General features: G+C 37.8%; 1 protein-coding gene across 1 annotated transcript in view; it reads right to left on the reverse strand.

Moving 5' to 3' along the window:
- The window catches only part of LOC126473464 (charged multivesicular body protein 3), a 57,440-nt gene that overhangs the window by 23,678 nt on the left and 10,877 nt on the right, over window positions 1-22,885 (reverse strand). The window contains exons 5-6 of the mRNA XM_050100533.1: window positions 20,049-20,170; window positions 13,689-13,781 (exon numbers count right to left, since the gene is read on the reverse strand). Of these exons, the coding sequence (XP_049956490.1) occupies window positions 13,689-13,781; window positions 20,049-20,170 (215 nt within the window). The remainder of the gene's footprint in view (window positions 1-13,688; window positions 13,782-20,048; window positions 20,171-22,885) is intronic.

The following is a 22,885-nucleotide window of genomic DNA, read 5'->3' on the forward strand; positions in this document are numbered from 1 at the left end:
CGCGTGCTGTAGTGCTTCCACTTGCTTTTTTTTCCTTCGTTGATCATTTGTTTTTCTCAGCGTCGATGTACTGTGTTGTGATACTGGCCGAAAAATGGGGTGTGAAGTACAATTATGACTACTTGAAATGATGTAGCCGACAGGTGCATATTTGTGATTCACAGTTGTTTACTTTCACTTTTCACAACCCCCCCCCCCCCCCCCCCAATAATACACGGTTATATGGCCAGTGCACTATTGTTTAAACTTTCCATATGCCTCATTAAGAGTTTGCAGGCGAACCTCCATGTACTGCTACAATAGTTTACTGTTGAACATCTACGAGCAGTAAAACCTAACCACAAAGTTCACAGTTCTTTAAGAATAATCTGGTACGTATGGAGCAGACACGTTCATTGTTTTTACACATGTCCTAATTGTTTTACACTTATTCCACAGTTAAGTTGAAGCATTATTTATCTGAAACTCTGCCGTAGACTGGTTGTCTCGTGACCAAAAATTGGGCACTTATATATCATCAAAATAATAGGTACTGAAGCTACACATTGTTTGAAGATAAAATTACAGAAATTACAATTAAAACTTAACTCATTCAATTAAGTGAATACATCGAAAAATTGCATCTTTTTAACAGTTTTCTCTACTGCAAGAGTTAGGTCGAATTATTTGTTTAAATCATGAAATTAACAAACATAAGAAAGGAAACAATGCTTTGGACAAAACTGTTAATTATTTTGGAATTAATGAAGGGCTGGCTTTGCTAACACATTATCGAATAGATCCAAATGTAGACTGGATGGAATGTAACAATACGAGAGAAGGAAAGTTGCTACTCATCATATAGCGGAGATGCTGAGCCGCGATAGGCACAATAAAAAGATTCACACAATCATAGCTTTTGGTCATCAAGGCCTTTGTCAGCAGTAGACACACACACACACACACACACACACACACACACACACGCAAGCGTAACTTGCACACACATCTGCAGTCTCAGAGAGTGTAGTTTCAGCTCTCTGAGACTGCAGATGTGTGTGCAAGTTGCACTTGCGTTAGTGTGTGTGTGTGCGCGCATGTGTGTATGTGTGTCAAAAGCTGACAAAGGCCTTAATGGCCAAAAGCTATGATTGTGTGAATTTTTTTATTGTGCCTATCGCGATTCAGCATCTCCGCAATATGGTGAGTAGCAATTTTCCTTCTTTCGTATTGTTACATTCCAAATAGATACTTTAAGATTACTATCATTTCACCTCCCAAATGTTTACAATTAGTTTATATGTCAACAACAGAATTTTGGTTATGAAACAATCACTGATTTCATCCTGTAGTGAAAGATACTATCTAGTAATAGTTGAAATAATCTACAAAATCAATTACATACGTAAAACGAAGCATAAAATGAGATTTGGTGTTATATTCTTTAAAACTGAGGGCCAATCTTTCTCTTTTATGAAAATGCAGATTATGTTCATGTGTGCTAATGTACATAGTTAAACATAAAAAAATGAATTTAAGGATGCAGATGGCAAGCAAGAGGAGAATTAAAACTATCCCAGCTTGGTTCATCACAGAGTGTGAGTGATGCCTAATTCTGACAAAAGCCTGTTTGGCTGAAGGCTTTGTTTGACAGTCTTTTTGTTGTGCCTATCTGTGACTCAGCATCTCCGATATATGGTAGAGCATGGTAGCTTCTGAAGCAATGAAATCAAGATTAAGATGCATTTTTGTTGGCCAATCACAACTCATGTTACATGGTCCCATCAGCCAATAGCAACATCATTATTAAGCATGAACACACAATGGAAAAGTTAATGCTTTAAATTAATACATGTACAGTATAGCTACAGGACAATCTAAGCTTTCAAATCTAATATTCGTCATATTCCCTTTCTGTTTGCACAGTTTTAAAAGTTTGTCTTTTTCATGACTTTCCCTATCAATTTTTTCTTTTCCAATCATTTTTTTGTATCCTATAGGCCACTTTTCTGGCAAGAAATTCTCACCCACTCATTACCTCTCATTAATCACTGCTTGCTCTCAATATTTTTGTATGTATTTTTCTGATTATTCCGAATTTTTTCCTTACTTTTCTTCCACTTTCTATCTTTTCCCACCCTCTGCTTCTCTTTTTTTTTGCCACTCCCATCATTTCTAACACTCCAAACCGTCCCCTCTTGTCATGATGAAGCCCATCAAAAATTACAGGTTCTTTTTGAAAAGACGCTTTTGCACAATCAAAACTATGGTCCCACATTCTGTTTCTTGAAACTTGGTTTTCCCTTGGAGTTATTCCCAAAGGCCTAACACTGAAAGTCCCTGTTTCAGGATATAATCCTACTCCACAATAGGCTCTTTTACAGTTTCAAATACAGCAATCTTTTGGACTTATCCAGCAAATCTGTGACCTGTATGCCTAAGCTGTCCATTTCCAGTCCACCAGACTTCTCTCCTTCCGCAAAATCCTGCAGTTTTCTGCCCCTCATGTTTGCTTGGATGGTATCACCTGCCAAGCCAACATCAAACTCTAACAACATGCCAGACTTCAACTCAAAAAGCTATCCCAACTTATCCTGAGCTACCTCAACAGTGCAGTTTCCTTTCCTGTCTGTCTGTGGCTCCCTAAACAGCCAAACCATCAACTGCCACTCCTCTCCCACAAACCAAGCTTGGCCAAAATCCTTAACATGCACCAGGCTTCACCACTGCCTCCCACGCCAATAATCACAAAAACCAGTCCCAACAATACCATGTTCTCAATCTCTTGTCTGAAGCACTCTCCTCTTCTGAATTATCTGTATTGTCCAAGGGTCTCATTTTCAGCTCTAAGCCTGCATTTAATCATGTTGCTTTGGTGTTAAGATCTACTTTCCTTCACAAGTAATGTCAACTGAAAATATCACTTTGTAACCCAATCTCAAAACATTTCCAACAGCAAACATGACATTGAATCCTGCCTTGAACAGTTCCGACCATGATCCCAACTTGATCCACCACCACTACCTCAAAATCATCCCTTACAAGCCTTTCAAGAATCCCTACAATATGACCCTAACCTGTCCTCTGTAGAACTCCAGGCTCCCAACAGATAAAGAATCTACCAATGTGGTACCTCGCAGGAGTACTTTAGTGACAGTCTACGCCAGCTGTCTGACAACTCTACCTAAAGCACCTGTCATCAAGATCCCATCCCTGTGATTCAAACTGACCTGCAGTTCCTCCTTAAAACCTTAGACCCATCACAAGGACTAATACCTCTATCCACAGAACTTCATACAGCACCCAATCCATGCACCCCCACCTTCCACCTTCTTAAGATCCAAAAACCCAATCATCCCGGCTGTCCTATGGTTGCTGACTTCAAAGCACCAATCAAGCATATATCTGCCTTAGTTGATCAACATCTGCAACCCACTGTACAAAGACTTCTCTCCTGTACTAAAGGCAACAACCATTTCCCAGATCATCTGAAATCCATGCCCTATCCACTCCCACCACACACCTTGCTTGTAACCACTGATACCATCTCCCTCTACACCTACATCCCCATGGATATGGCCTGCCTGCTGTTGAACAATTCCTCAGTCAGCAGCCACCTGATTCCAAACCAATGACATCCTTCCTATTCACCTTAATCAACTTTATACTTACCAACAACTAATTAGCCTTTGAGGGGCAGACACGCAAACATATCACGGGTATGGCCTTGAGAACCAGGATGGTTCCTTCCTATGCCAACCTTTTCATGGGTCGCTTGGAGGGGGCTTTCCTGGAATCCATAAGCCTTCAGTCCCTGGTTTGGTTTAGACATGTTGATGCCATATGGAATTCATGTTGAGGTTGACGTGTTAAAATTCCTGGAACCTTTAAATTCCTTCTCCCAATTAAATTTCACATGATTCTATTCTGAATCCCATGCCACTTCCCTTGATGTTGATCTTGTCCTCACTGAAGCCCAGCTACACACTTCTGTCCACATTAAAGCTACTAACAAATGAAAATACTTACATTTTGACAGTTGTCATCCTTTCCATGTTAAAGGTGCCCTCCCGTACAGTCTTGGCATTTGAGACAAACATATTTGTTCAGATGCATACTCTTTAGAGCAGTACACCACCAATCTCACCTCAGCCTTCAATGGATGTAATTACCACACCAGCTTAGTTCAAAGGCAGATTTCCTGGGCCATCACATCCAATCCTGATACTGCCAATTGCCGCCACCCCCCCCCCCCCCCCCCCAACAAAAACCTCTACAGCACACCACTTGTCACTTATCATCATCCTGCTCTTTAATGTATTAATCAGCTACTTTGACAAGGCCGTGACTTACTGAAATCAAGCCCTGAAATGAGGTCCACTCTGTCTGAGATTTTGTCAACCACACCTAGAACACCTTTCTGTCACCCTCCCAATCTCTGCAATATCCTTGTCAAGCCCTATATTGCTCCTGCACCCATCTCCCTACCCTATGACTCCTACTCCTGTGACCATCCTGCTGCAAGACTTGACCTATGCACCTTCCTACCACCACCTATGCCAGCCCGGTAACTAGATGACCTATGCACCTTCCTACCACCACCTATGCCAGCCCGGTAACTAGAAAAACATATACCATCAAACAGAGAGTCACCTGTGAAATGACACACCATACCAGCTGTTATAAAACACTTTCGGCCTTTACATCAGCATAACCATTAAGTTAACATTTAGGACAAATGGGCATAGGCAGAGGGTGTATACCAGCAACAAACAATATCCTTCTGCAGCTCATGCTCTATGTGATGGTTGTGACCTCGGTGCCTGTTTCAGCACACACGCCACCAGGATTCTTTCCCCAGACACCAGTTTCTCATAACTCCGCAGGTGGGAACTAGTGCTACAACATGTTCTTGGTTCTCGCTGCCCACCTAGCCTCAATTTACGTTAAATTCTTCTGTCTCAGAATTCCTTCACAGTAACTACTCCTTTCTTCACTCCGTTTTAGTTTCTAAATCTTTCATTTTCTGACCTGTCTATTTCTCACCATCCCCCTCTCATCTCTGTTGGGTAAAATGCACTCAGCTTTTTAGTCTTGTTGACTTGTGTATAACTTCTGTCTTGCGTATTACCCTGTCTTCCATCTCTGACCTAGGTTTCTGAGAGACTTTTCTGAACTCTACACCTTTCCTTAAACTTCTCCAGTCCTTTTCCTTTGCCTCTCTTCCTTCCCCTTCAATCCTCCTGCTAGAATAATGTGCCACTAGCTCCAAAAGCTTGCTCATGTACTGGTTGTTCTGCCGCCGCTTGGTGAGTAGATGTCTTTGTCTATCCCATTACATTATAACCTTGAAGCTTGGCATTTTTAGTGTGTTACCAGCTAAGATAAATCAAAGACAACTGTGCCAGTAAAAGTTTAAAAAATGGCATAAATGGCTGGTGTTCTGATCTAGAAATTTTGGTAAGCAGCTGATACTCAAAGTGTTAAGTTTTAAATGAGAGTCTAACACACTGTGATTTAATAAATTCATCACACCTTTTCACACAAAGCATAATCCATCTTGCTTAAAAAGAAATTTACTTTGAAAGTAACACTTCCCAAATCCGCGTTTGCAATATTTTCTCATAACCTGTGTGACATCATGCTCATTGAAAGCAGTTTCTTGTTACGAAGTACCATATAGTTTTTGATACATTCTGCTGTCAGCAGATGATTGTGGGTGCACTGCATTTTGTTACTGTAAATGGTGCACTTTATTTCCAATTAAGTTTGAGTTTGGTGTTCTGTCATATATGTTTTACTGCAGCAGTATTGTTCTGCAATAGTGGACTAAAGTAAAATTCTTTGTAAGAGTATCAATGCTTACCAGTCAAAATTACAAACATTTAATTGAAAATTAACACAATGAAAAATTGCTGGAATTCTAAAAAATTTCCAGGCTTTTCCCAGATTTACCAGTTGCCATGGGTAAAACAACCTGCTCCACTTAAACATTTGAATAAAGAGAATACTTGCCACTCCTGTGTACAGAAACAGTAAAAGGATCTATGCACAAAATTACAGATCAGCATCTTAGAGCACATTTTTAATTTTGGACTTTATGAGACTCCTCGAGCAAATGAAGCTCCTTCCAAAGCGTCAGCAAATGTTCAAGAAGAACCACTTGTGTGATGAACAACTTGCTTTATCCATATTCTTGAAATCACAGTTGCAAGTTAACAAGTAAATTCTATCTTCATAGGTTTCTAAAAGGCGTTCGATTTTGCACATCAATGTTGCCTACTAATCAAGATACGATCATATGGAGTGCCTTTGCAAGTATAAAATTATTAGTGACCTGAAATACTAGCATCTACTTTTGGTGAAATTAAAATTATATTTTTAAAGTGATTAGGTATATAAATGTAAACAGGTGTCATGTCACCCGCTCGAGGTCAAAGTTGATCAGGAGGGGGGGGGGGGGGGGGGGGGGGGGGGGGGGGGACTGAAAGATAAAATAATAATAAAGAGAATAGTTTTTATTCTCCAATATAAGAGTTGTTTTAGATAGAATGTTTGCTTTTGCAAAAACGTAGACAACTTTTTACAAAATGGTCTTTGCTTGTTTTCTTCCTGTGGCTCTATTTAAGCTTTCAACAAATAATTGTTTCTGTTGAGAAGCAGCACTATTTTCTGCTCAGTGTGGTAGAAATACATTTTCTGGTCGCTCTAGTGCAGACATTATAACATAATAGTTGGCCATGACAAACAAGGACTTTGACTACCCATGGGATGAGGAGCAGTATGGGGAAAGAAATCCCTCTCTCACAAGGCACCCATCCCACATCCATGTTGTTAGTTTCTGGGACATCGTAACTCGTGTAGTCATGGGGACTGCCGAGTCTTTCTGTAAGAGTTGTACCCCCTGATGGACCGGAATTAGTCCCCTCATTCATTTCAAAATAAGAAAATGAGAAAGGCACAACCCAAAGCAAAGAGTGCACAAAGCATTTGACAGGAGCTACTGCACACAACTGCTTACTGAGGTTGGCAGCATTGTAAATGAGATAGTTTGTGCCTGACCTTTAATTGTATCTTATCCAACCACAGTTCAAAATACCCACCACCTAAAACTGCCACATTAAAGTGTCTGCATAAAACCAACTTTAGCTAGCAAACAATGTATGAATTTCTTTGTTCTAAGATGCAAGGTTCTACAGAAAAGTTCTGTTATGCCAAATACAGTGGGTACCTTATAGAGATCATTCAACCATCTGCAGCTGGTGTGACTCTGGAGAGAAACTTACAGGCATACGTATAAATTATTGTGTTTGTTCATAGATATGCTCTTTATTTTGCAAACTCATTCTTGGACTTGGAAGAGCAGTTGAACGGAATGGATAGTGTTGAAAGGAGGATACAAGATGAACATCAACAAAAGCAAAACGAGGATAATGGAATGTAGTCGAATTAAGTCGGGTGATGCTGAGGGAATTAGATTAGGAAATGAGACACTTAAAGTAGTAAAGGAGTTTTGCTATTTGGGGAGCAAAATAATTGATGATGGTTGAAGTAGAGAGGATATAAAATGTGGACTGGCAATGGCAAGGAAAGTGTTTCTGAAGAAGAGAGAGCGTTTCTGAAGAAGAGAAATTTGTTAACATCGAGTATAGATTTCAGTGTCAGGAAGTCGTTTCTGAAAGTATTTGTATGGAGTGTAGCCATGTATGGAAGTGAAACATGGACGATAAATAGTTTGGACAGGAAGAGAATAGAAGCTTTCAAAATGTGGTGCTACAGAAGAATGCTGAAGATTAGATGGGTAGATCACATGATCACATAACTAACGAGGAGGTATTGAATAGGATTGGGGAGAAGAGAAGTTTGTGGCACAACTTGACTAGAAGAAGGGTTCGGTTGGTAGGACATGTTCTGAGGCATCAAGGGATCACCAATTTAGTATTGGAGGGCTGCGTGGAGGGTAAAAATCATAGAGGGAGACCAAGAGATGAATACACTATGCAGATTCAAATGGATGTAGGTTGCAGTAGGTACTGGGAGATGATGAAGCTTGCACAGGATAGAGTAGCATGGAGAGCTGCATCAAACGAGTCTCAGGACTGAAGACCACAACAACAACATTCTTATTCTCTTTCCAAATTGGGCTTTCCTAGCTGTTATGCAACATTAGTATGTGAAAATTTACTACTTTTTCAATATTTATACACAAAAAAATATAAGTATTTTAAACAATGTTTGATAAATAATTCATTTGGATACATTTTGCTATGAAACAGCATTTATTAGGTAACTTCGCATTTTCACATTTCACGACAGAATTCATAGGTATAGTTGCATTTATAACAAATGCAAATTTTTCAGTTCCTTAATAAAAGGCTTTAAGAGTTTTTGATTAATAAAACCCTGTAAGAAAAATGTAACAGGGAATGTTCAGCACAAATGAAAGTAACACGGAGTGTACCAAAAGGAAGCATAACTGGACCATTAATGTTCTCAAAATACAATAACAATTTATTAGACATTGCATAAATATAATTTCTAATGTGACTGGCCTTGAGCTCCAGGTATTCTCAAACATTTAGTTAACACAAAAACACACTTGTTAAGTTACAAACCTCTTGAACATTTGAGAGTGGTCTAGTGACCAAAATGTTTTGTGGTGGAAAATGCATTTACATAAAAGGAGCTTTGATTTATTCAAATTACTAATAACAGCAGTGGATACCATGTGCCCATATGAAGAAAATATGGGGCAAAACAATAGTCTTGACTGATGATGGGATTACCTGAAAAATATTGTTGGATGATTGTAAGGAAGAGGAGAATATCTATCAATTTCCATTGCTGTAATGTGTGGCAGGTCTTTTTGGATCTGGATAAAAGCAAGATGATGTCCACAACAACGAAAAACCCCAATAGCCACTGATCCCAAGGCTAGCTGCAAACTTCCTGAGAAAATTACATTGTTTAAATATTTAGGGGTAAGACTAAGGAGCAATGGAGGTGGTTTGTTGGATAGGCACAGTGTATCTGTAAAAAATCTCATACAAGATGAAATGTAGCCCACTGAGAGTACCGTTCCCATGTATTGAGACCCTACGTAGGTACAGTAACAGACCCAAACAAATTTATAGCTGTATTGCTGTACTCTTAACAGGCTGGTATGGCCCATATGAACGTATAACAGGTATGCTCAGATGACTTAAAGGGGAACCTTAATAAGCAGGTGATTTTTTTTCACAAAGCCACGTTGGTTTCAATTTCTTCATGCACAGTATATATGTACACGCAAGACAAAAACTAATATGCTACACGACAACTAAAATTATCAGCTCACTTATATAGATAACACTGAAACAGATGCACAAAAATTAACTGCAAAGATGTATTCTATGATTAAAAAGCAGTCAATGGCTGAACAGTTAATGAACTACCATGATGAGAACTGTGTGAGATTTAAAATCAAAAACTGTTGTATGCACTCCATCTGGAGAACAGTGAATTGAGTAGGACACTGAATACTTACTGATGTTAAAAAACAACTGCAACAATGCTACTGAGAAAGTGAGTTGTTAAGGCATATATCATAATTCGAAGCCACTGAGAACATTGGAACTACCCACTAAATGCAATCAATTTCTATTGTACCTTTCCGTTAACATTCAACATTTCAAAAATAGGCTGCTAAAAGATTTGTACCAACCAATTTCATTACCAACACAACAGAATTTTATACAAATAAAGATTTAGTTTTCCATCAAAGTTGCATTTGATCTTTAATGATGACTAGTATTGAATATTTGCATTAATATCTAAACCATTACCTGCTTCTCTTATATTTGAATGTAACATAATTCCAATGGGATCTTGAAAGACTTTCATAAACCAAGTCAACATTACAACCTTGTGTACAAACAAGTCTTATGAATGTTCCCTTGGAATTATGTTAGTCAAATATCAGTGGTGTAGGCAATGGTTTGAAAATGAATGTAAGAATTCAAAACTGAACACCTGTAAGGGGGTAAACCACATTACGAGGTTCAAAAATCCTATTTTTTTATTGCATAAATCATTAGCTTAACCATCACGCTGTCAAAATTTCAATGCGAAATTCGCATTTGTTTAGATTTTATGAGCACAGAACCGAGTGCACATTGGGTACAGGCTCAAAATTCTTCCAATACAAGAAGATTTATCAAAGGATGAATTACTGGAGAGATGTCTAGGTGGCCACACAAAAATGTGAATGGAAGTTTTAATCCCACTATTTGGCGATTAGCTACTAAACACTTGCACTCCGGACTAAAAGTCGTTGAATTGGCATTGTCTTTAGCAGTGTGCTCACTCAATGAAGGAAATTCATCCCTTCTGATGGTCATAAATGAGGCAGGAATTGTAGTAGGCACGCAAAGCTTGAATAATGCCGAACAAATGCATAACCAGCATGTGAGCCAGCAAAATCTACCTAGTTCACTGTAATTGAAGGAAGATCAGAAAGCTCGGAAAGCACTGCTGCAAGCACAAAACAAAGCCTATGAGGAAGAAGAAGGATTACCATAAGGTGTTGGAATCACAGATTGAGCGGTAACCATTTTACATTATTGTTAACTTCCTCGAATTTCCAGTTTCCAAGAATTTATTTTTCAAACACGTTTATCTCTAAATGACTTTTTTCACATTTGCGTGCAGTCTAACTCAAGAAGTATAGAACCGATCATTATGAAAATTGACAGTATGATTCTTTATAAAATTACGAATTGTATGAACCAACTTGTCAGATGATATCATGATTTTAAGGATATTTATCTTTGCACAATTCAAGGAAAAAAATCAAAGTAAATTGTTCCAACACCTGCAAAATTTTTAATTTTCAGTATTTTCGCCTGCATTGAGGTTTATATTCTCAGGAAATCAGTTATTAATGTAAAATCTGCTACACTGCACACAATTGTAGAACTAAACTCGCCACCTTCAGCGGCCATCACAGCGTAACTTTGTTATTTTTGGCTGAAATTATATATATATATATATATATATATATATATATATATATATATATATAATAGAAACATTCCACGTGGGAAAAATTATATATAAAAACAAAGATGAGGTGATTTACCGAACGAAAGCCCTTGCAGGTCGATAGACACACAAACAAACACAAACATACACACAAAATTCCAGCTTTCGCAACAAACTGTTGCCTCATCAGGAAAGAGGGAAGGAGAGGGGAAGACGAAAGGAAGAGGGTTTTAAGGGAGAGGGTAAGGAGTCATTCCAATCCCAGGAGCGGAGAGACTTACCTTAGGGGGAAAAAAAGGACGGGTATACACGCGCGCGCGGGTATACACACACACACACACACACACACACACACACACACACATCCATCCACACATATACCGACACAAGCAGATATATATATATATAGTTTTCTAATGCTGCTACTTCTCTGTATACTACAGCATCATCCGCGAAAAGCCGCATTTTTTTTTTGTCAGTGTTGCACATGGTCTTTTAAAGGGGGAAACCACATTAGGAGGTTTTTTGACACTGATTTTTTTGATATTTTTGTGGAATGAATTAATTAGAATTTAATCAAATTTTGACATCAGTTCATTCATATTTCGAACAGTATATATATATATATGTTCGAAATATGAATGAACTGATGTCAAAATTTGATTAAATTCTATATATATATATATATATATATATATATATATATATATATATATATATATATATATATGTTCGAAATATGAATGAACTGATGTCAAAATTTGATTAAATTCTAATTAATTCATTCCACAAAAATATCAAAAATATCAGTGTCAAAAAGCCTCCTAATGTGGTTTCCCCCTTTAAAAGACCATGTGCAACACTGACAAAAAAAAATGCGGCTTTTCGCGGATGATGCTGTAGTATACAGAGAAGTAGCAGCATTAGAAAACAGTAGCGAAATGCAGGAAGATCTGCAGTGGATAGGCACTTGGTGCAGGGAGTGGCAACTGACCCTTAACATAGACAAATGTAATGTATTGCGAATACATAGAAAGAAGGATCCTTTATTGTATGATTATACGATAGCGGAACAAACACTGGCAGCAGTTACTTCTGTAAAATATCTGGGAGTATGCGTGCGGAACGATTTGAAGTGGAATGATCATATAAAATTAATTGTTGGTAAGGCGGTTACCAGGTTGAGATTCATTGGGAGAGTGCTTAGAAAATGTAGTCCATCAACAAAGGAGGTGGCTTACAAAACACTCGTTTGACCTATACTTGAGTATTGCTCATCAGTGTGGGATCCGTACCAGATCGGTCTGACGGAGGAGATAGAGAAGATCCAAAGAAGAGCGGCGCGTTTCGTCACAGGGTTATTTTGTAACCGTGATAGCGTTACGGAGATGTTTAATAAACTCAAGTGGCAGACTCTGCAAGAGAGGCGCTCTGCATCGCGGTGTAGCTTGCTCGCCAGGTTTCGAGAGGGTGCGTTTCAGGATGCGGTATCGAATATATTGCTTCCCCCTACTTATACCTCCCGAGGAGATCACGAATGTAAAATTAGAGAGATTAGAGCGCGCACGGAGGCTTTCAGACAGTCGTTCTTCCCGCGAACCATACGCGACTGGAACAGGAAAGGGAGGTAATGACAGTGGCACGTAAAGTGCCCTCCGCCACACACCGTTGGGTGGCTTGCGGAGTATAAATGTAGATGTAGATGTAAATAAAAAGTAAGTGAACCATATTGCTTGTCCTATATTGTAAGACAATGTATAAACTGCACCAAGTACACGATGTTTATTAACTAAGCAGCACATAAACCAGGGAGTTTTCTTTGCTACAAATATTACCCTTCATAGATTAAAATGCAACATACAGAAATCTTATAATAGGACTCCATACCAAATGACTTAAGATAATTGTGAGTTTTTGAAAAAGCTTTCTGAATATATAAAAAAAGAAAACCTGCCGAAGTGAGGAATAAGAAGTTGAAAGCCATGAACCATAAGCTTGTATATGAATTGTGGGGGATGTAACAAAATTGTGCAAATGAAGAACAGTATGTTCTGACTATATTTCTAATCTAACCTTACAGAACATATCAATATTATGAAAAGGTTAGCTGCTAGTCACCATACAGTGGAGATGCTGAGTCGCAGATAGGCAACAATAAGAGGACTGACAAAATAAGCTTTCAGCCAAGGCCTTTGTCAAAAATAGATGGGACACGGGGGGGGGGGCCTATCTGCAACTCAGCATCTCCGCTATATGGTGACTAGGAGCGCGCGCGCGCACACGCACGCGCGCGCACACACACACACACACACACACACACACACACACACACACACACACACACACATGTGTGTGTTGTCTATTTTTGACAAAGGCCTTGTTGGCCGAAAGCTTATTTTGTGACAGTCTTTTTGTTATTTCCTATTGGTGACTCAGCATCTCTGCTGTATGGTTAATAGCAGTCATCCTTTTCATAATATTCTTACTGAACATGTGTAATGTTTCAGCTTGAAAAAGTGAAATTAAATTACAAGCTGTGCTTCTCACATAACGAGTAGCACCACAAAACCTGTTAGCGGTAGCCATGATGAAACCCTACAAGTTACTGTGAATTTTAAGTTTGGTACACAAATTCCTTGCAAAAATACTATCTTTAATTTATGTCACATAAAATGGCTAATTTTTACCTTATCAACCTCTTCTTGGGCTTCTTCTTCAAGCTCTTCCTCATCTTCGAGTCCTTCCATTGTCTCTTCCAACATCTCTTCAATAATTCCAGCCTGTGCAATGAAGAAAGACAGAAAAAAAACTTCTAATCTTCCATGTATTCTCATGAAATAGCAGGAAAGTGCAAATCTTAAAATATAACCAAAGACTGAAAAATGAATCCAGAAATGGAAATTGACAGGACACATTCTTGTTCCATAAAAAGCAGTTTCTCTGTAAGAGGGTTAGAACAAGATGTGGAAAAGGATGGTAAATAAGCAACAGCATGTTGATTCTGATCCGTTGGGTAAAGTGGAAAAATTTGACTGTTAAAGAACTGTAAGACAATACAGAAGCTTGCTACTTATACTTCTCTGTCACTTTCCTGAAGTACATTCAGAGCAGATATAATTACCTGTTTGACCACATTCTCAGGTCCACTCTCCACCTTGAGTTTGGATTCTTGGATCCCTTTCTCTCTTGAGTCATCTTGCATATTGTACAAGCTTTTCTATCTTTTAGCTGTTCTCACAATGTTTGGTCTGCCATAATGATGTCATGCACTATCTATCTCATTTATGGTCTAAGATCAGACTGTAAAGATTTCAATTTCACCCAAATTTGCATGCTGGCATGTTATGCAGGTATGTGTATAAGTCCACTAACGTATCAATTTAAACAACAATGGAATATCCAGGACACAGCATCAACAATTGTGCCTTCCTGTTTGCAACTCAATGTCTCCTCTATATTGCTAAAATATGAGATTTTTTTGTTTCATCCAGTATAAAATGGCTGTTGAAACTTGCATGTGTCAAAACAGTGGTTTCAGTTTTTAAATCAAGAGATTTGCTGCTGTCTGTCATATTTTTTATTTAATCTAGCTTGAGTTCAACATGTTTCAATAGTTAATTCTCATTTTAAATATGTTTCTTATTACCTTATGATGAATTAAATTTAACTCTTTGTATATGTGAACAGTTACACTGTTCTGGAAATTTAACATGGAATACAAAAGAATGAAAATTTACATTTACTGACAATCAACATACACTCACAAGTAATATTTCTTAAACATTTCATAGTACTGGTAAGGCCAGAATACCAGAAAAGATAAATTTTTGCATTACTGCCCTACAAGTAGGGCTGCTATCCGTCCTGATATATCAGGATCATTACTGTTAGGGACCTTCTTGTCCTGACATCCCGACAAGACAATTTTGTTCCAATATTGCAAAATACTATTAAGAACATGGTTCAAGTACTGAAGTAAACCTATCTGTTAGTGCAACATGTAAATTCAGCCTCAGTTAGTTTTATTTATGTCAACAAGCGAATATTGACAAGGTTGTCTCACAGACGGCATTGCATGTTGCATATCCTGTATCGATGATGCAAGCACCTTCTAGATCTCACACCATCATTCAAGAAAATAATAGACTTCTCCAGTAGGAAGGGGCTGGAACGATTACAACAGCACCATGCACAAGAATCGGGCACTTCCTATTTGAATAGCGATCAGATAGGACCATTCTCTCTAAAGGCAAGTTAGTAACATCTGAAGTGTTTACCTGGGTATATAGGGCATGAACTGTATAGTGACGTGTTCTTTGATGACTAAAGAGTTAATGTCAACTGTTTTGCATTTAATAAACTTATTTTATTGTAGCTTATGAAAATGTCTAAGGATGGGAAAAGGAAGTGTCACTTTATGGATGATTACACAAAAAAGAGGTCTTCTGTCAAGAAAAAATGTACAGACCACAAAGTATTTACATTAAATAAATTTGTTGCTTCATTTCTACTCTCCCATCTCAGACTGTCCCGTTGAGGTCCCAGCTAGGTGTGGCAACTGTAACTACAACGAAATTTCTGAAATGATGCAGAAGCTCACACACAGCGCATAGCACATTAAATCTGACATACTTTAATGGAAACCCCACACCATTTCTCAAAACTTTGAAAAATTAATGAAAACCAACAAACCATTTAATGTTAAAAACAAACCCATCATTAAGTACTATATATTCAGGTGTAGAATTGTGTGCCCATTATAATCTTGTGCAATTATGATTAATACATGAATTTATTTACTACTCAACTAAAGCTGATAATTATTAGCAAAGTAAAGACAATTGTACGATTAAACATTTTGACACAGCTAAGAAATAAGATCTGCCACTGTCTTCTGTGGTCAATGTAGTGAAGAAGGCATATTTTATTTTCCTAAACTAAAGTTTCTTTTTCACTGAAAATGTAAAAATAAATTACACATCATCATCATCATCCAAAGTATTTACATTTATCCTCTTAAAATGGTTTAGTGGAATGGTGAGTGGCCACATCCATATAGGAAGAAATGTCATGAAAAATATGGCATTGAAAATTGTGTTTAGAAAGTTGGTCTCACTCAATTTAAAACAAAGTCATGAAACTGAGACTTTGGAATATGGTTAAGAATGATATTATGGTATGATATACAGGGGTACAAATCCAGATACATTTTCAGTTTCAAGAAAATTAGGATCTTTTACAAATTACACCACTCAGAAATGTACGCTGTTTAAGGGAATTGTGAAGGAGCCAAAGAAAAATTAGCAGCTCTGTTGTGGGTAATACAGATGGGAAAGTATGTGATTGATAACTGGGTAATTTAAATCCATACTAAGAACACAAAAACACGACATTACACTGGCTAGAATAGCAACGTCAGGATAACTGCAAAATTTGTGGCAAAATAACTAATTTAGATGGTATGATTTTGAAAAGGAGACGATAGACTAGATGTGGAGCATGTGTATCACTAACTTTACTGTCATCTTTCTGTGAATTATGTAGCTATTTATTTTATGGATATGAAGATTTGGCTCAATTGTTCCATAGAACCTGAATTTAAATTGAATTGAAAGTTTAAAGATTTCTCATCAAATCATGAAGTAAACTACAATTCACTATCACTGAAACTGTGATGCCCATATATGCGAATGATGCTGCACAGCACTAACCTGTCCGATACAACATTTTGAAAGATTAGTATGTCTTAATTAAATATTTATTGACATCAATGTCACCTTACTGCAAAGAGCATATAAAGATGTTCACCAACTTATAACACAACATGGGAGCCTCTCTTCACTGTTACCAGTCCAGTGTGGAACAATCACTTTGTAACGGCTACAGTACACACAGGTCCTATACACCGGGTTGGTTGGTAAGTTGGGCGCATTCACAGCAGTCGTAAAGATAGAACTTAAATTGAGTAATAACAATTAAGGCAATATTACATCATAATTAAGTAAATTAACACCTACTGTAAGCTATCAATTGAAGGTTTCACTTTTTTGTCTATTTTCTGAAAAAATAAAACATTTCATAGGTGCGAATTTTGGACTAGGATTTGTTTACGTAGTGATACACTGTAAGTTACATGATTATTTCAATAAAGTAAAGTTTGTGTTGCTAGTGTATTCTTATATGCTATCCATCTGATTCTCTAGTAAGTAGCCAAAGTGAAAAGTTCCAAAATAAGTGAATACTTTATATAGTGTAGGTTCAGTTCTTTGTTTACTTTTTGTTTCATCACCTAAACAATACCAGTTATATCATTTTGTTTCCCCAGAGGTTTTGAATCAGTATCCGAACTTTAGACCTAAGCTTTCTAAGAAATTTAAAATATTACTGAGTAGTCTACAAAGTTATAAGCTAAAATTTGTTTGCCATGAGTGAGAAGTGTATGACTTGCCGCAGAGTTGTTAGTTCTGGGGTGTGGTTTGAGAGTTGTTGCAGTTTCTTTCATATGGATGACTGTAGTGGGCGTGGAAACTGGGGAAATAAACAAGGCTCACTGATTGTGTAGGATTTGCTGTAGAGGCAGGAAGATAATGGAACATTAGGAGAATATTGCTGTCCTTCAGGCAGAACTAGATAAAGTGAAACAAGATCTGGAAAGGTTAAGAGGAGAGAAGGGAAAAAGAGAGGTGGGACGTGACAACAGGTTATAGAAGAAATAGGAATAGGATGTTCTCAGACAGCGTAGTTGTGAATGTGGAAAACAGGTTTGATTGGTGTCATAGTTGGAAACTCATGAGTCATAAATAGATGTAGGAGTAGACAGGACACAACAAACTTTCGAAAAGTGTTTGAGAAGTAAGAAGTCAGAAAAAACTGTGAAGAAGAAAGTTTTGTTGTTAAATAGTTCACATGGGAAAGGTGTTGGTCAACTGTTGCAGGATGAACAAGGGTCAGGTTACCAGGTCACAAGTTTTTTTAAACCTAGAGCAAGTCTGTATCAGGTGACAGATGATCTAGGTTCACTCTGTAAAGACTTCACAAAGGAAGACACTGTGGTAATAGTGGGTGGGACGGGCAACAGCATAGATAGGAACCCTAATTATTCAATTAAGAGTGACCTGGTAAAGATAGCTTCAGCAATGAGACATACTGGTGTCGAGTTTGTGTCTATGCTGAGGCGCCATGACCGGCCTCATTTAAATGCTTCTGTTAGGAGAGTTAATTTAGAGGTGCAATGGCTGTTTGGATCATATATGGAGTCTTATATCAGTGTGGTTCCTGTTGACTATCAGCAGGTGGGACTACACTAGGCATGGCCTTCACCTAAACAGGAAAGGGAAGGGAAAACTGTCTGGGCTAATAGCAAATAACTTAAGGAGGGGCACTGTCACAAGTGGTAAAGTACCAGTGGTTACAAGTGACAGATCAGCAGTTTTTTTTTAGGTTAGGGCGGGAAGAAACGAGATGTTCAGAGACAGGCTGAAAATGACATTCACACTGATGAAACAGACAGCCAGAAAGCAAATCTTAATGTACACAATTCATGCAGACAGCCTCTGGTTGAAACTAGAGATACTAAAAAATCTGAAGGAAAATTAGGTTCATCCAGTTGTAATTCAGCGAGTGCACAAAATCAGTTATCGTTATTGCATCAGAATATCCAATGACTACGGGGTAGGCTTAAGGTGTTGCTTATTTGTGTTGAAGAATCAGAGTTGAGCAAACCAGTTGATATAATCTGCCTCTCTGAACATCATTTGACCACTGGTATAGATATGTTAAATGTTACAGGATTCAAGTTGGCTTCTTATTTATGTATAGAAAATATGGAGTAAGGAGGAGTTGCCATATTTGTCAGAAACAGTTTCTAATAAATTTTGCTCAGTGCAGCAATTACAAGCTTGTGCAACAGTAGCAGTATTTCATAATAAGTCCTTTATAATAGTAGGTACATACAGATTACCTTCAGCAAATTTTAACCTCTTCATAAAAAATCTGGAAGCTCTCCTGTCCCATCTCATGGTAAAAAACAAGGAAACAGTGGTTGCTGGTGATTTTAAAGTGGATTTATTGAAAAGCTCTGTCAGTGAACAATTATTGCAGTCAGTAACACTATCATTCAATTTAGTTCCTACTGTGAACTTTGCAACTAGGATATGTAAACGCTCAGACTGCTATTGACAATATCATTGTAGACAAATCTAGGGAAAAAGGTCATGTCACAAAACCAATAGCAAATGGGCTATCTGATCATGAGATGCAGTATCTTGTGTTAACCCTTAAGCGGTCACGCAGGGTGTTCAGAACACCCTAGTCATCCTTATCGATGGATTATTACATAATGGATAGGAGTATAACGTCACGTTCTTTGGTACCTTTCTAGGATGTAATATGAAAGTTTTGAGTAACAATGGAATCTACAATGGAAGTGCAAGTTCCAAGAAAACATGCAACAATGTACCTTGGGGTGTTGTCGGCACTCCGCATGCCTCTATGTTGCAGTGCTGCGAGAAAGCGCACAGTTGTGTTCCGTAGCAGCTGCTTTTATTTCATCGCTCTGAGCAGTTAAAACAGCTATGGATTGTTACAAAATAGAACAAGGAAGAGTGCAGAAGCTTCTGGAAAAGGTCTTAGATGAAACTTTTGAAGGAGGAGATGAGGAAGAGGAGGAAACAGACAGTTGTGAAGCTCTCTCTCATCACAGTGACAATCAAAAGGATAATGGCAGTTCCATGCAGCAATGCCTTTGTGGAAAGAATCTTGTCACATGTATCGTTTACAGTCTGACACTAGAAACAAATTGAGTGTTGAAATGGTAATAGCAGAGTAAGACAAAAATTTTTAGAAAACTGTAACTAGCAATAATAAAAATAATTTTTAATGCGTACAAAGTGTTTTATTGTGTTTATCCTCAGCCCAGCAAATTCTTTCACAAGCCAATGTTTGGTACTTTTATCAATTTAATCTGGCAAACCTGATCTCAACTTCTCAAAACCCACAACATTATACTAGTTCATAAACTGCTAGTACAATAGAAATAATTATCTTACCTTCATCATTTCTCTTGACAGTTCCCTCATTGTTGCTGCTACTTCTGGCACCCGCACTAACGACTGTATAGCCTGCATGACTTCTGTTGACTTCTGCAGTGAACCAGCAACTCTGAGTGTGGCTGTAAGAGATATTTGTACATCATAAGTGCACACAAAATTTATCAGGCAATATAAATGCTGCTGTGAGTATGTGAGTATCCTTTGTTACTGCTAGAAAGAAAGAAAGAAAGCAAGAAAGGAAGGTAGGAACACACACACACACACACACACACACAGACAGACAGACAGAGAGAGAGAGAGAGAGAGAGACAACAAAACATTTCGCACTGAATTTGTTATTTGCAAATGTCTCTAAGAGGCTATAATTATTGCCTATTGAATGCAGTGGCCCCTAACAATATATACTGAATGTGCAACTGCCGACCAAACGACTCTGATGGAGTGAGTCATAAATACTGTTTACAGTATTCACTAGAGCAACAACAAAAGATGAATATTTACTAATTCACAAATAATTACAAATGAAATAGTTACTTTATTTGCTTGACTCTTCAGCCAAGTCTTATTCATGCACTATGCCTCGTGTTGTATAAGCTGTCAGTAGCAATCCTTTTTCTTTTTCCCCATAACGTGGATATATTCTTGCTATGTCTGTCAGACATATCAAGAGAGTGTCAGGAGCCTAAATTTTTTCCACACAACCTCGTGACATGCTGCAAACCTGACGGGTACTTGTCTCAAATGTACAAGTGATTGTCTCATGTGCAACTAGTGCTGTTTTAAGTTGCTCACCTAACTAGAAGTTCAGTTCACAGTTTATTTCATTTTTGTTGTTTTCAGTGTTTATTTGCTTCTGTTTCATTTCAAACCATGTCCAGTGTGACAAGCAGTGCCAGTCCAACACATGAAGGGAGACAGAGAAAGAAAAATGCATCAGGCTCATGAATTAGTGTGTTCATTAAGGGATTACCCTGAGAAAGAAAAGGAAAAAGGTGAGCCCTCATTTTCTGTTGCTAAGGTTGTCAAGAGGACTGCAACAGCGCTGAAAGTAAGCAAGAATACTGTTGTAATGATAGACAAAGAGCAGTAAAGTACACACTGTGGCAAAATGGCACAATACAGCCGAACACACCAGAAAAGAAGTACTAAGGAGGAAGCAAGCAATAGCTTTGGATTCTTTTGAAAAAGGCGCTACTCGTCGTCATATATAAAGCCATCATAAGAGAACGGCACATCCCACACTATCTAAATTACTCACGTAGCTTCAGAAAGATGATAACTTGTAAAGGAAGCAAATTTTCATTGCATACAGTGCTGAAAGACTTCAGTGTTTAACAGAGGCAAAATATTAATGGAAAAGAGAGATGTTGTTCCATGGAAGTGCAGAGTTCTGCACAGGCTCATGGGAGTAGATTCAAAAGTACAACGTGGCTAAACACAGCATTCATAACACAAGTGCTGAAGTGCGAGAATGCCTAAAGAAACAATGGCAATGCATGCTGGGAAAGGATGGTGAATTATTATTTTACATGCAGGTACATTGGATGGTTTTGTGTCAAACTGCCTGTTAGTGTTTAATTTGGAAAGGGGAGGTGATTACCCTAAAGAGATGAACAGTGTAGTCACTCATGACAAATCCTACAAGTCCATCTGTATGGTTATGGATAATGCCCCATATCATTCTACTGTTCGCGAAAAGTCACCAACTTTGGCAATACAGAGAGACAATATTATTCATTGGCTGAAATGATGAAAAATGGCTTTCAAAGCTGATTTTAAGAACATTGAATCGCTCAAAATCCCAGAACGAAAGAAACCACAATTTCCAACATATTCAATTGACAATATGCTTTAAAGGCCCATTTTAATGCCACTGAAGGCGTATGGGCAAATATAAGAAAATTACATTGCTGCAAACAACAAAAAATTCACTATCTCTGAAGTCAAAAATCTCCTTGTGGCAGCTGTCAGTCAGTGAACATAGTGAACAATACTGCAAGTGTCATCAGAGAGGCAGCCAAAAATGAAGAAGTTGTAGAAGAATGCAATGAAAATTTAATATTACACCTGTGAGAGAGCAGTGATAATTCGTGCAGTGCTAAGGAAAACTATTCTAAATTAGTTTCTGTCAGTGATCTGAGTGCCAATTTCACATTAGCATAACTACTACACATTCTGGAGAAGGGAGCATGCCATCAACCTATCACCACATGGCAATTATTTTCTTTAGGTTATAACTGTTAACATACTGATAAATGATTCTGATACTCCTTGTAGAAATAATTAATAATGCCAACATTTAATAATGTAAACAAAAACAGTGAATGCTCGAAGGATTGCAAAAATAGTTTTCATGTCTATTGTGAAGTATAACAAATAACTTCATGATGTTTCGGCATATTAGATGCTAAATACCTCCTTCCAATTTTTTGTGCATATATAGCAAATGTAAATAAATTCATGCATACAAATATGACCTACATGTTGTCAACGCTTTTGTTTGTGACGCTCAGTTCTTTGCAAAAGCAATATACTAATCGACAGTTCCCAAATTACTCTCATTAAACAAGGGCAAAGTGCTTGTGGCAACAAAAAGTAAGAAGAGCAACAATGATTGTAAGTATTAGAGGGCAAGTACTAAAGAAATCTGAGTTTCAATTATCTGAGGACATAATAGAAGACAGCAGGAGGAATGTTAAAGCGATTTGTAGATGGGGAAAGCAAGCCAAAGGATTCCTGCAGAATGTAAGAAGCCCAGCTGGAGCAGTGATCTAGTACTAAAACGCAAACAAATACTGAGCATATTATGCTCCAGTGTGTACAATGGAAATGTG

The sequence above is a fragment of the Schistocerca serialis genome, chromosome 4 (genome assembly GCF_023864345.2).
Source record: "Schistocerca serialis cubense isolate TAMUIC-IGC-003099 chromosome 4, iqSchSeri2.2, whole genome shotgun sequence".
Taxonomy (NCBI): domain Eukaryota; kingdom Metazoa; phylum Arthropoda; class Insecta; order Orthoptera; family Acrididae; genus Schistocerca; species Schistocerca serialis.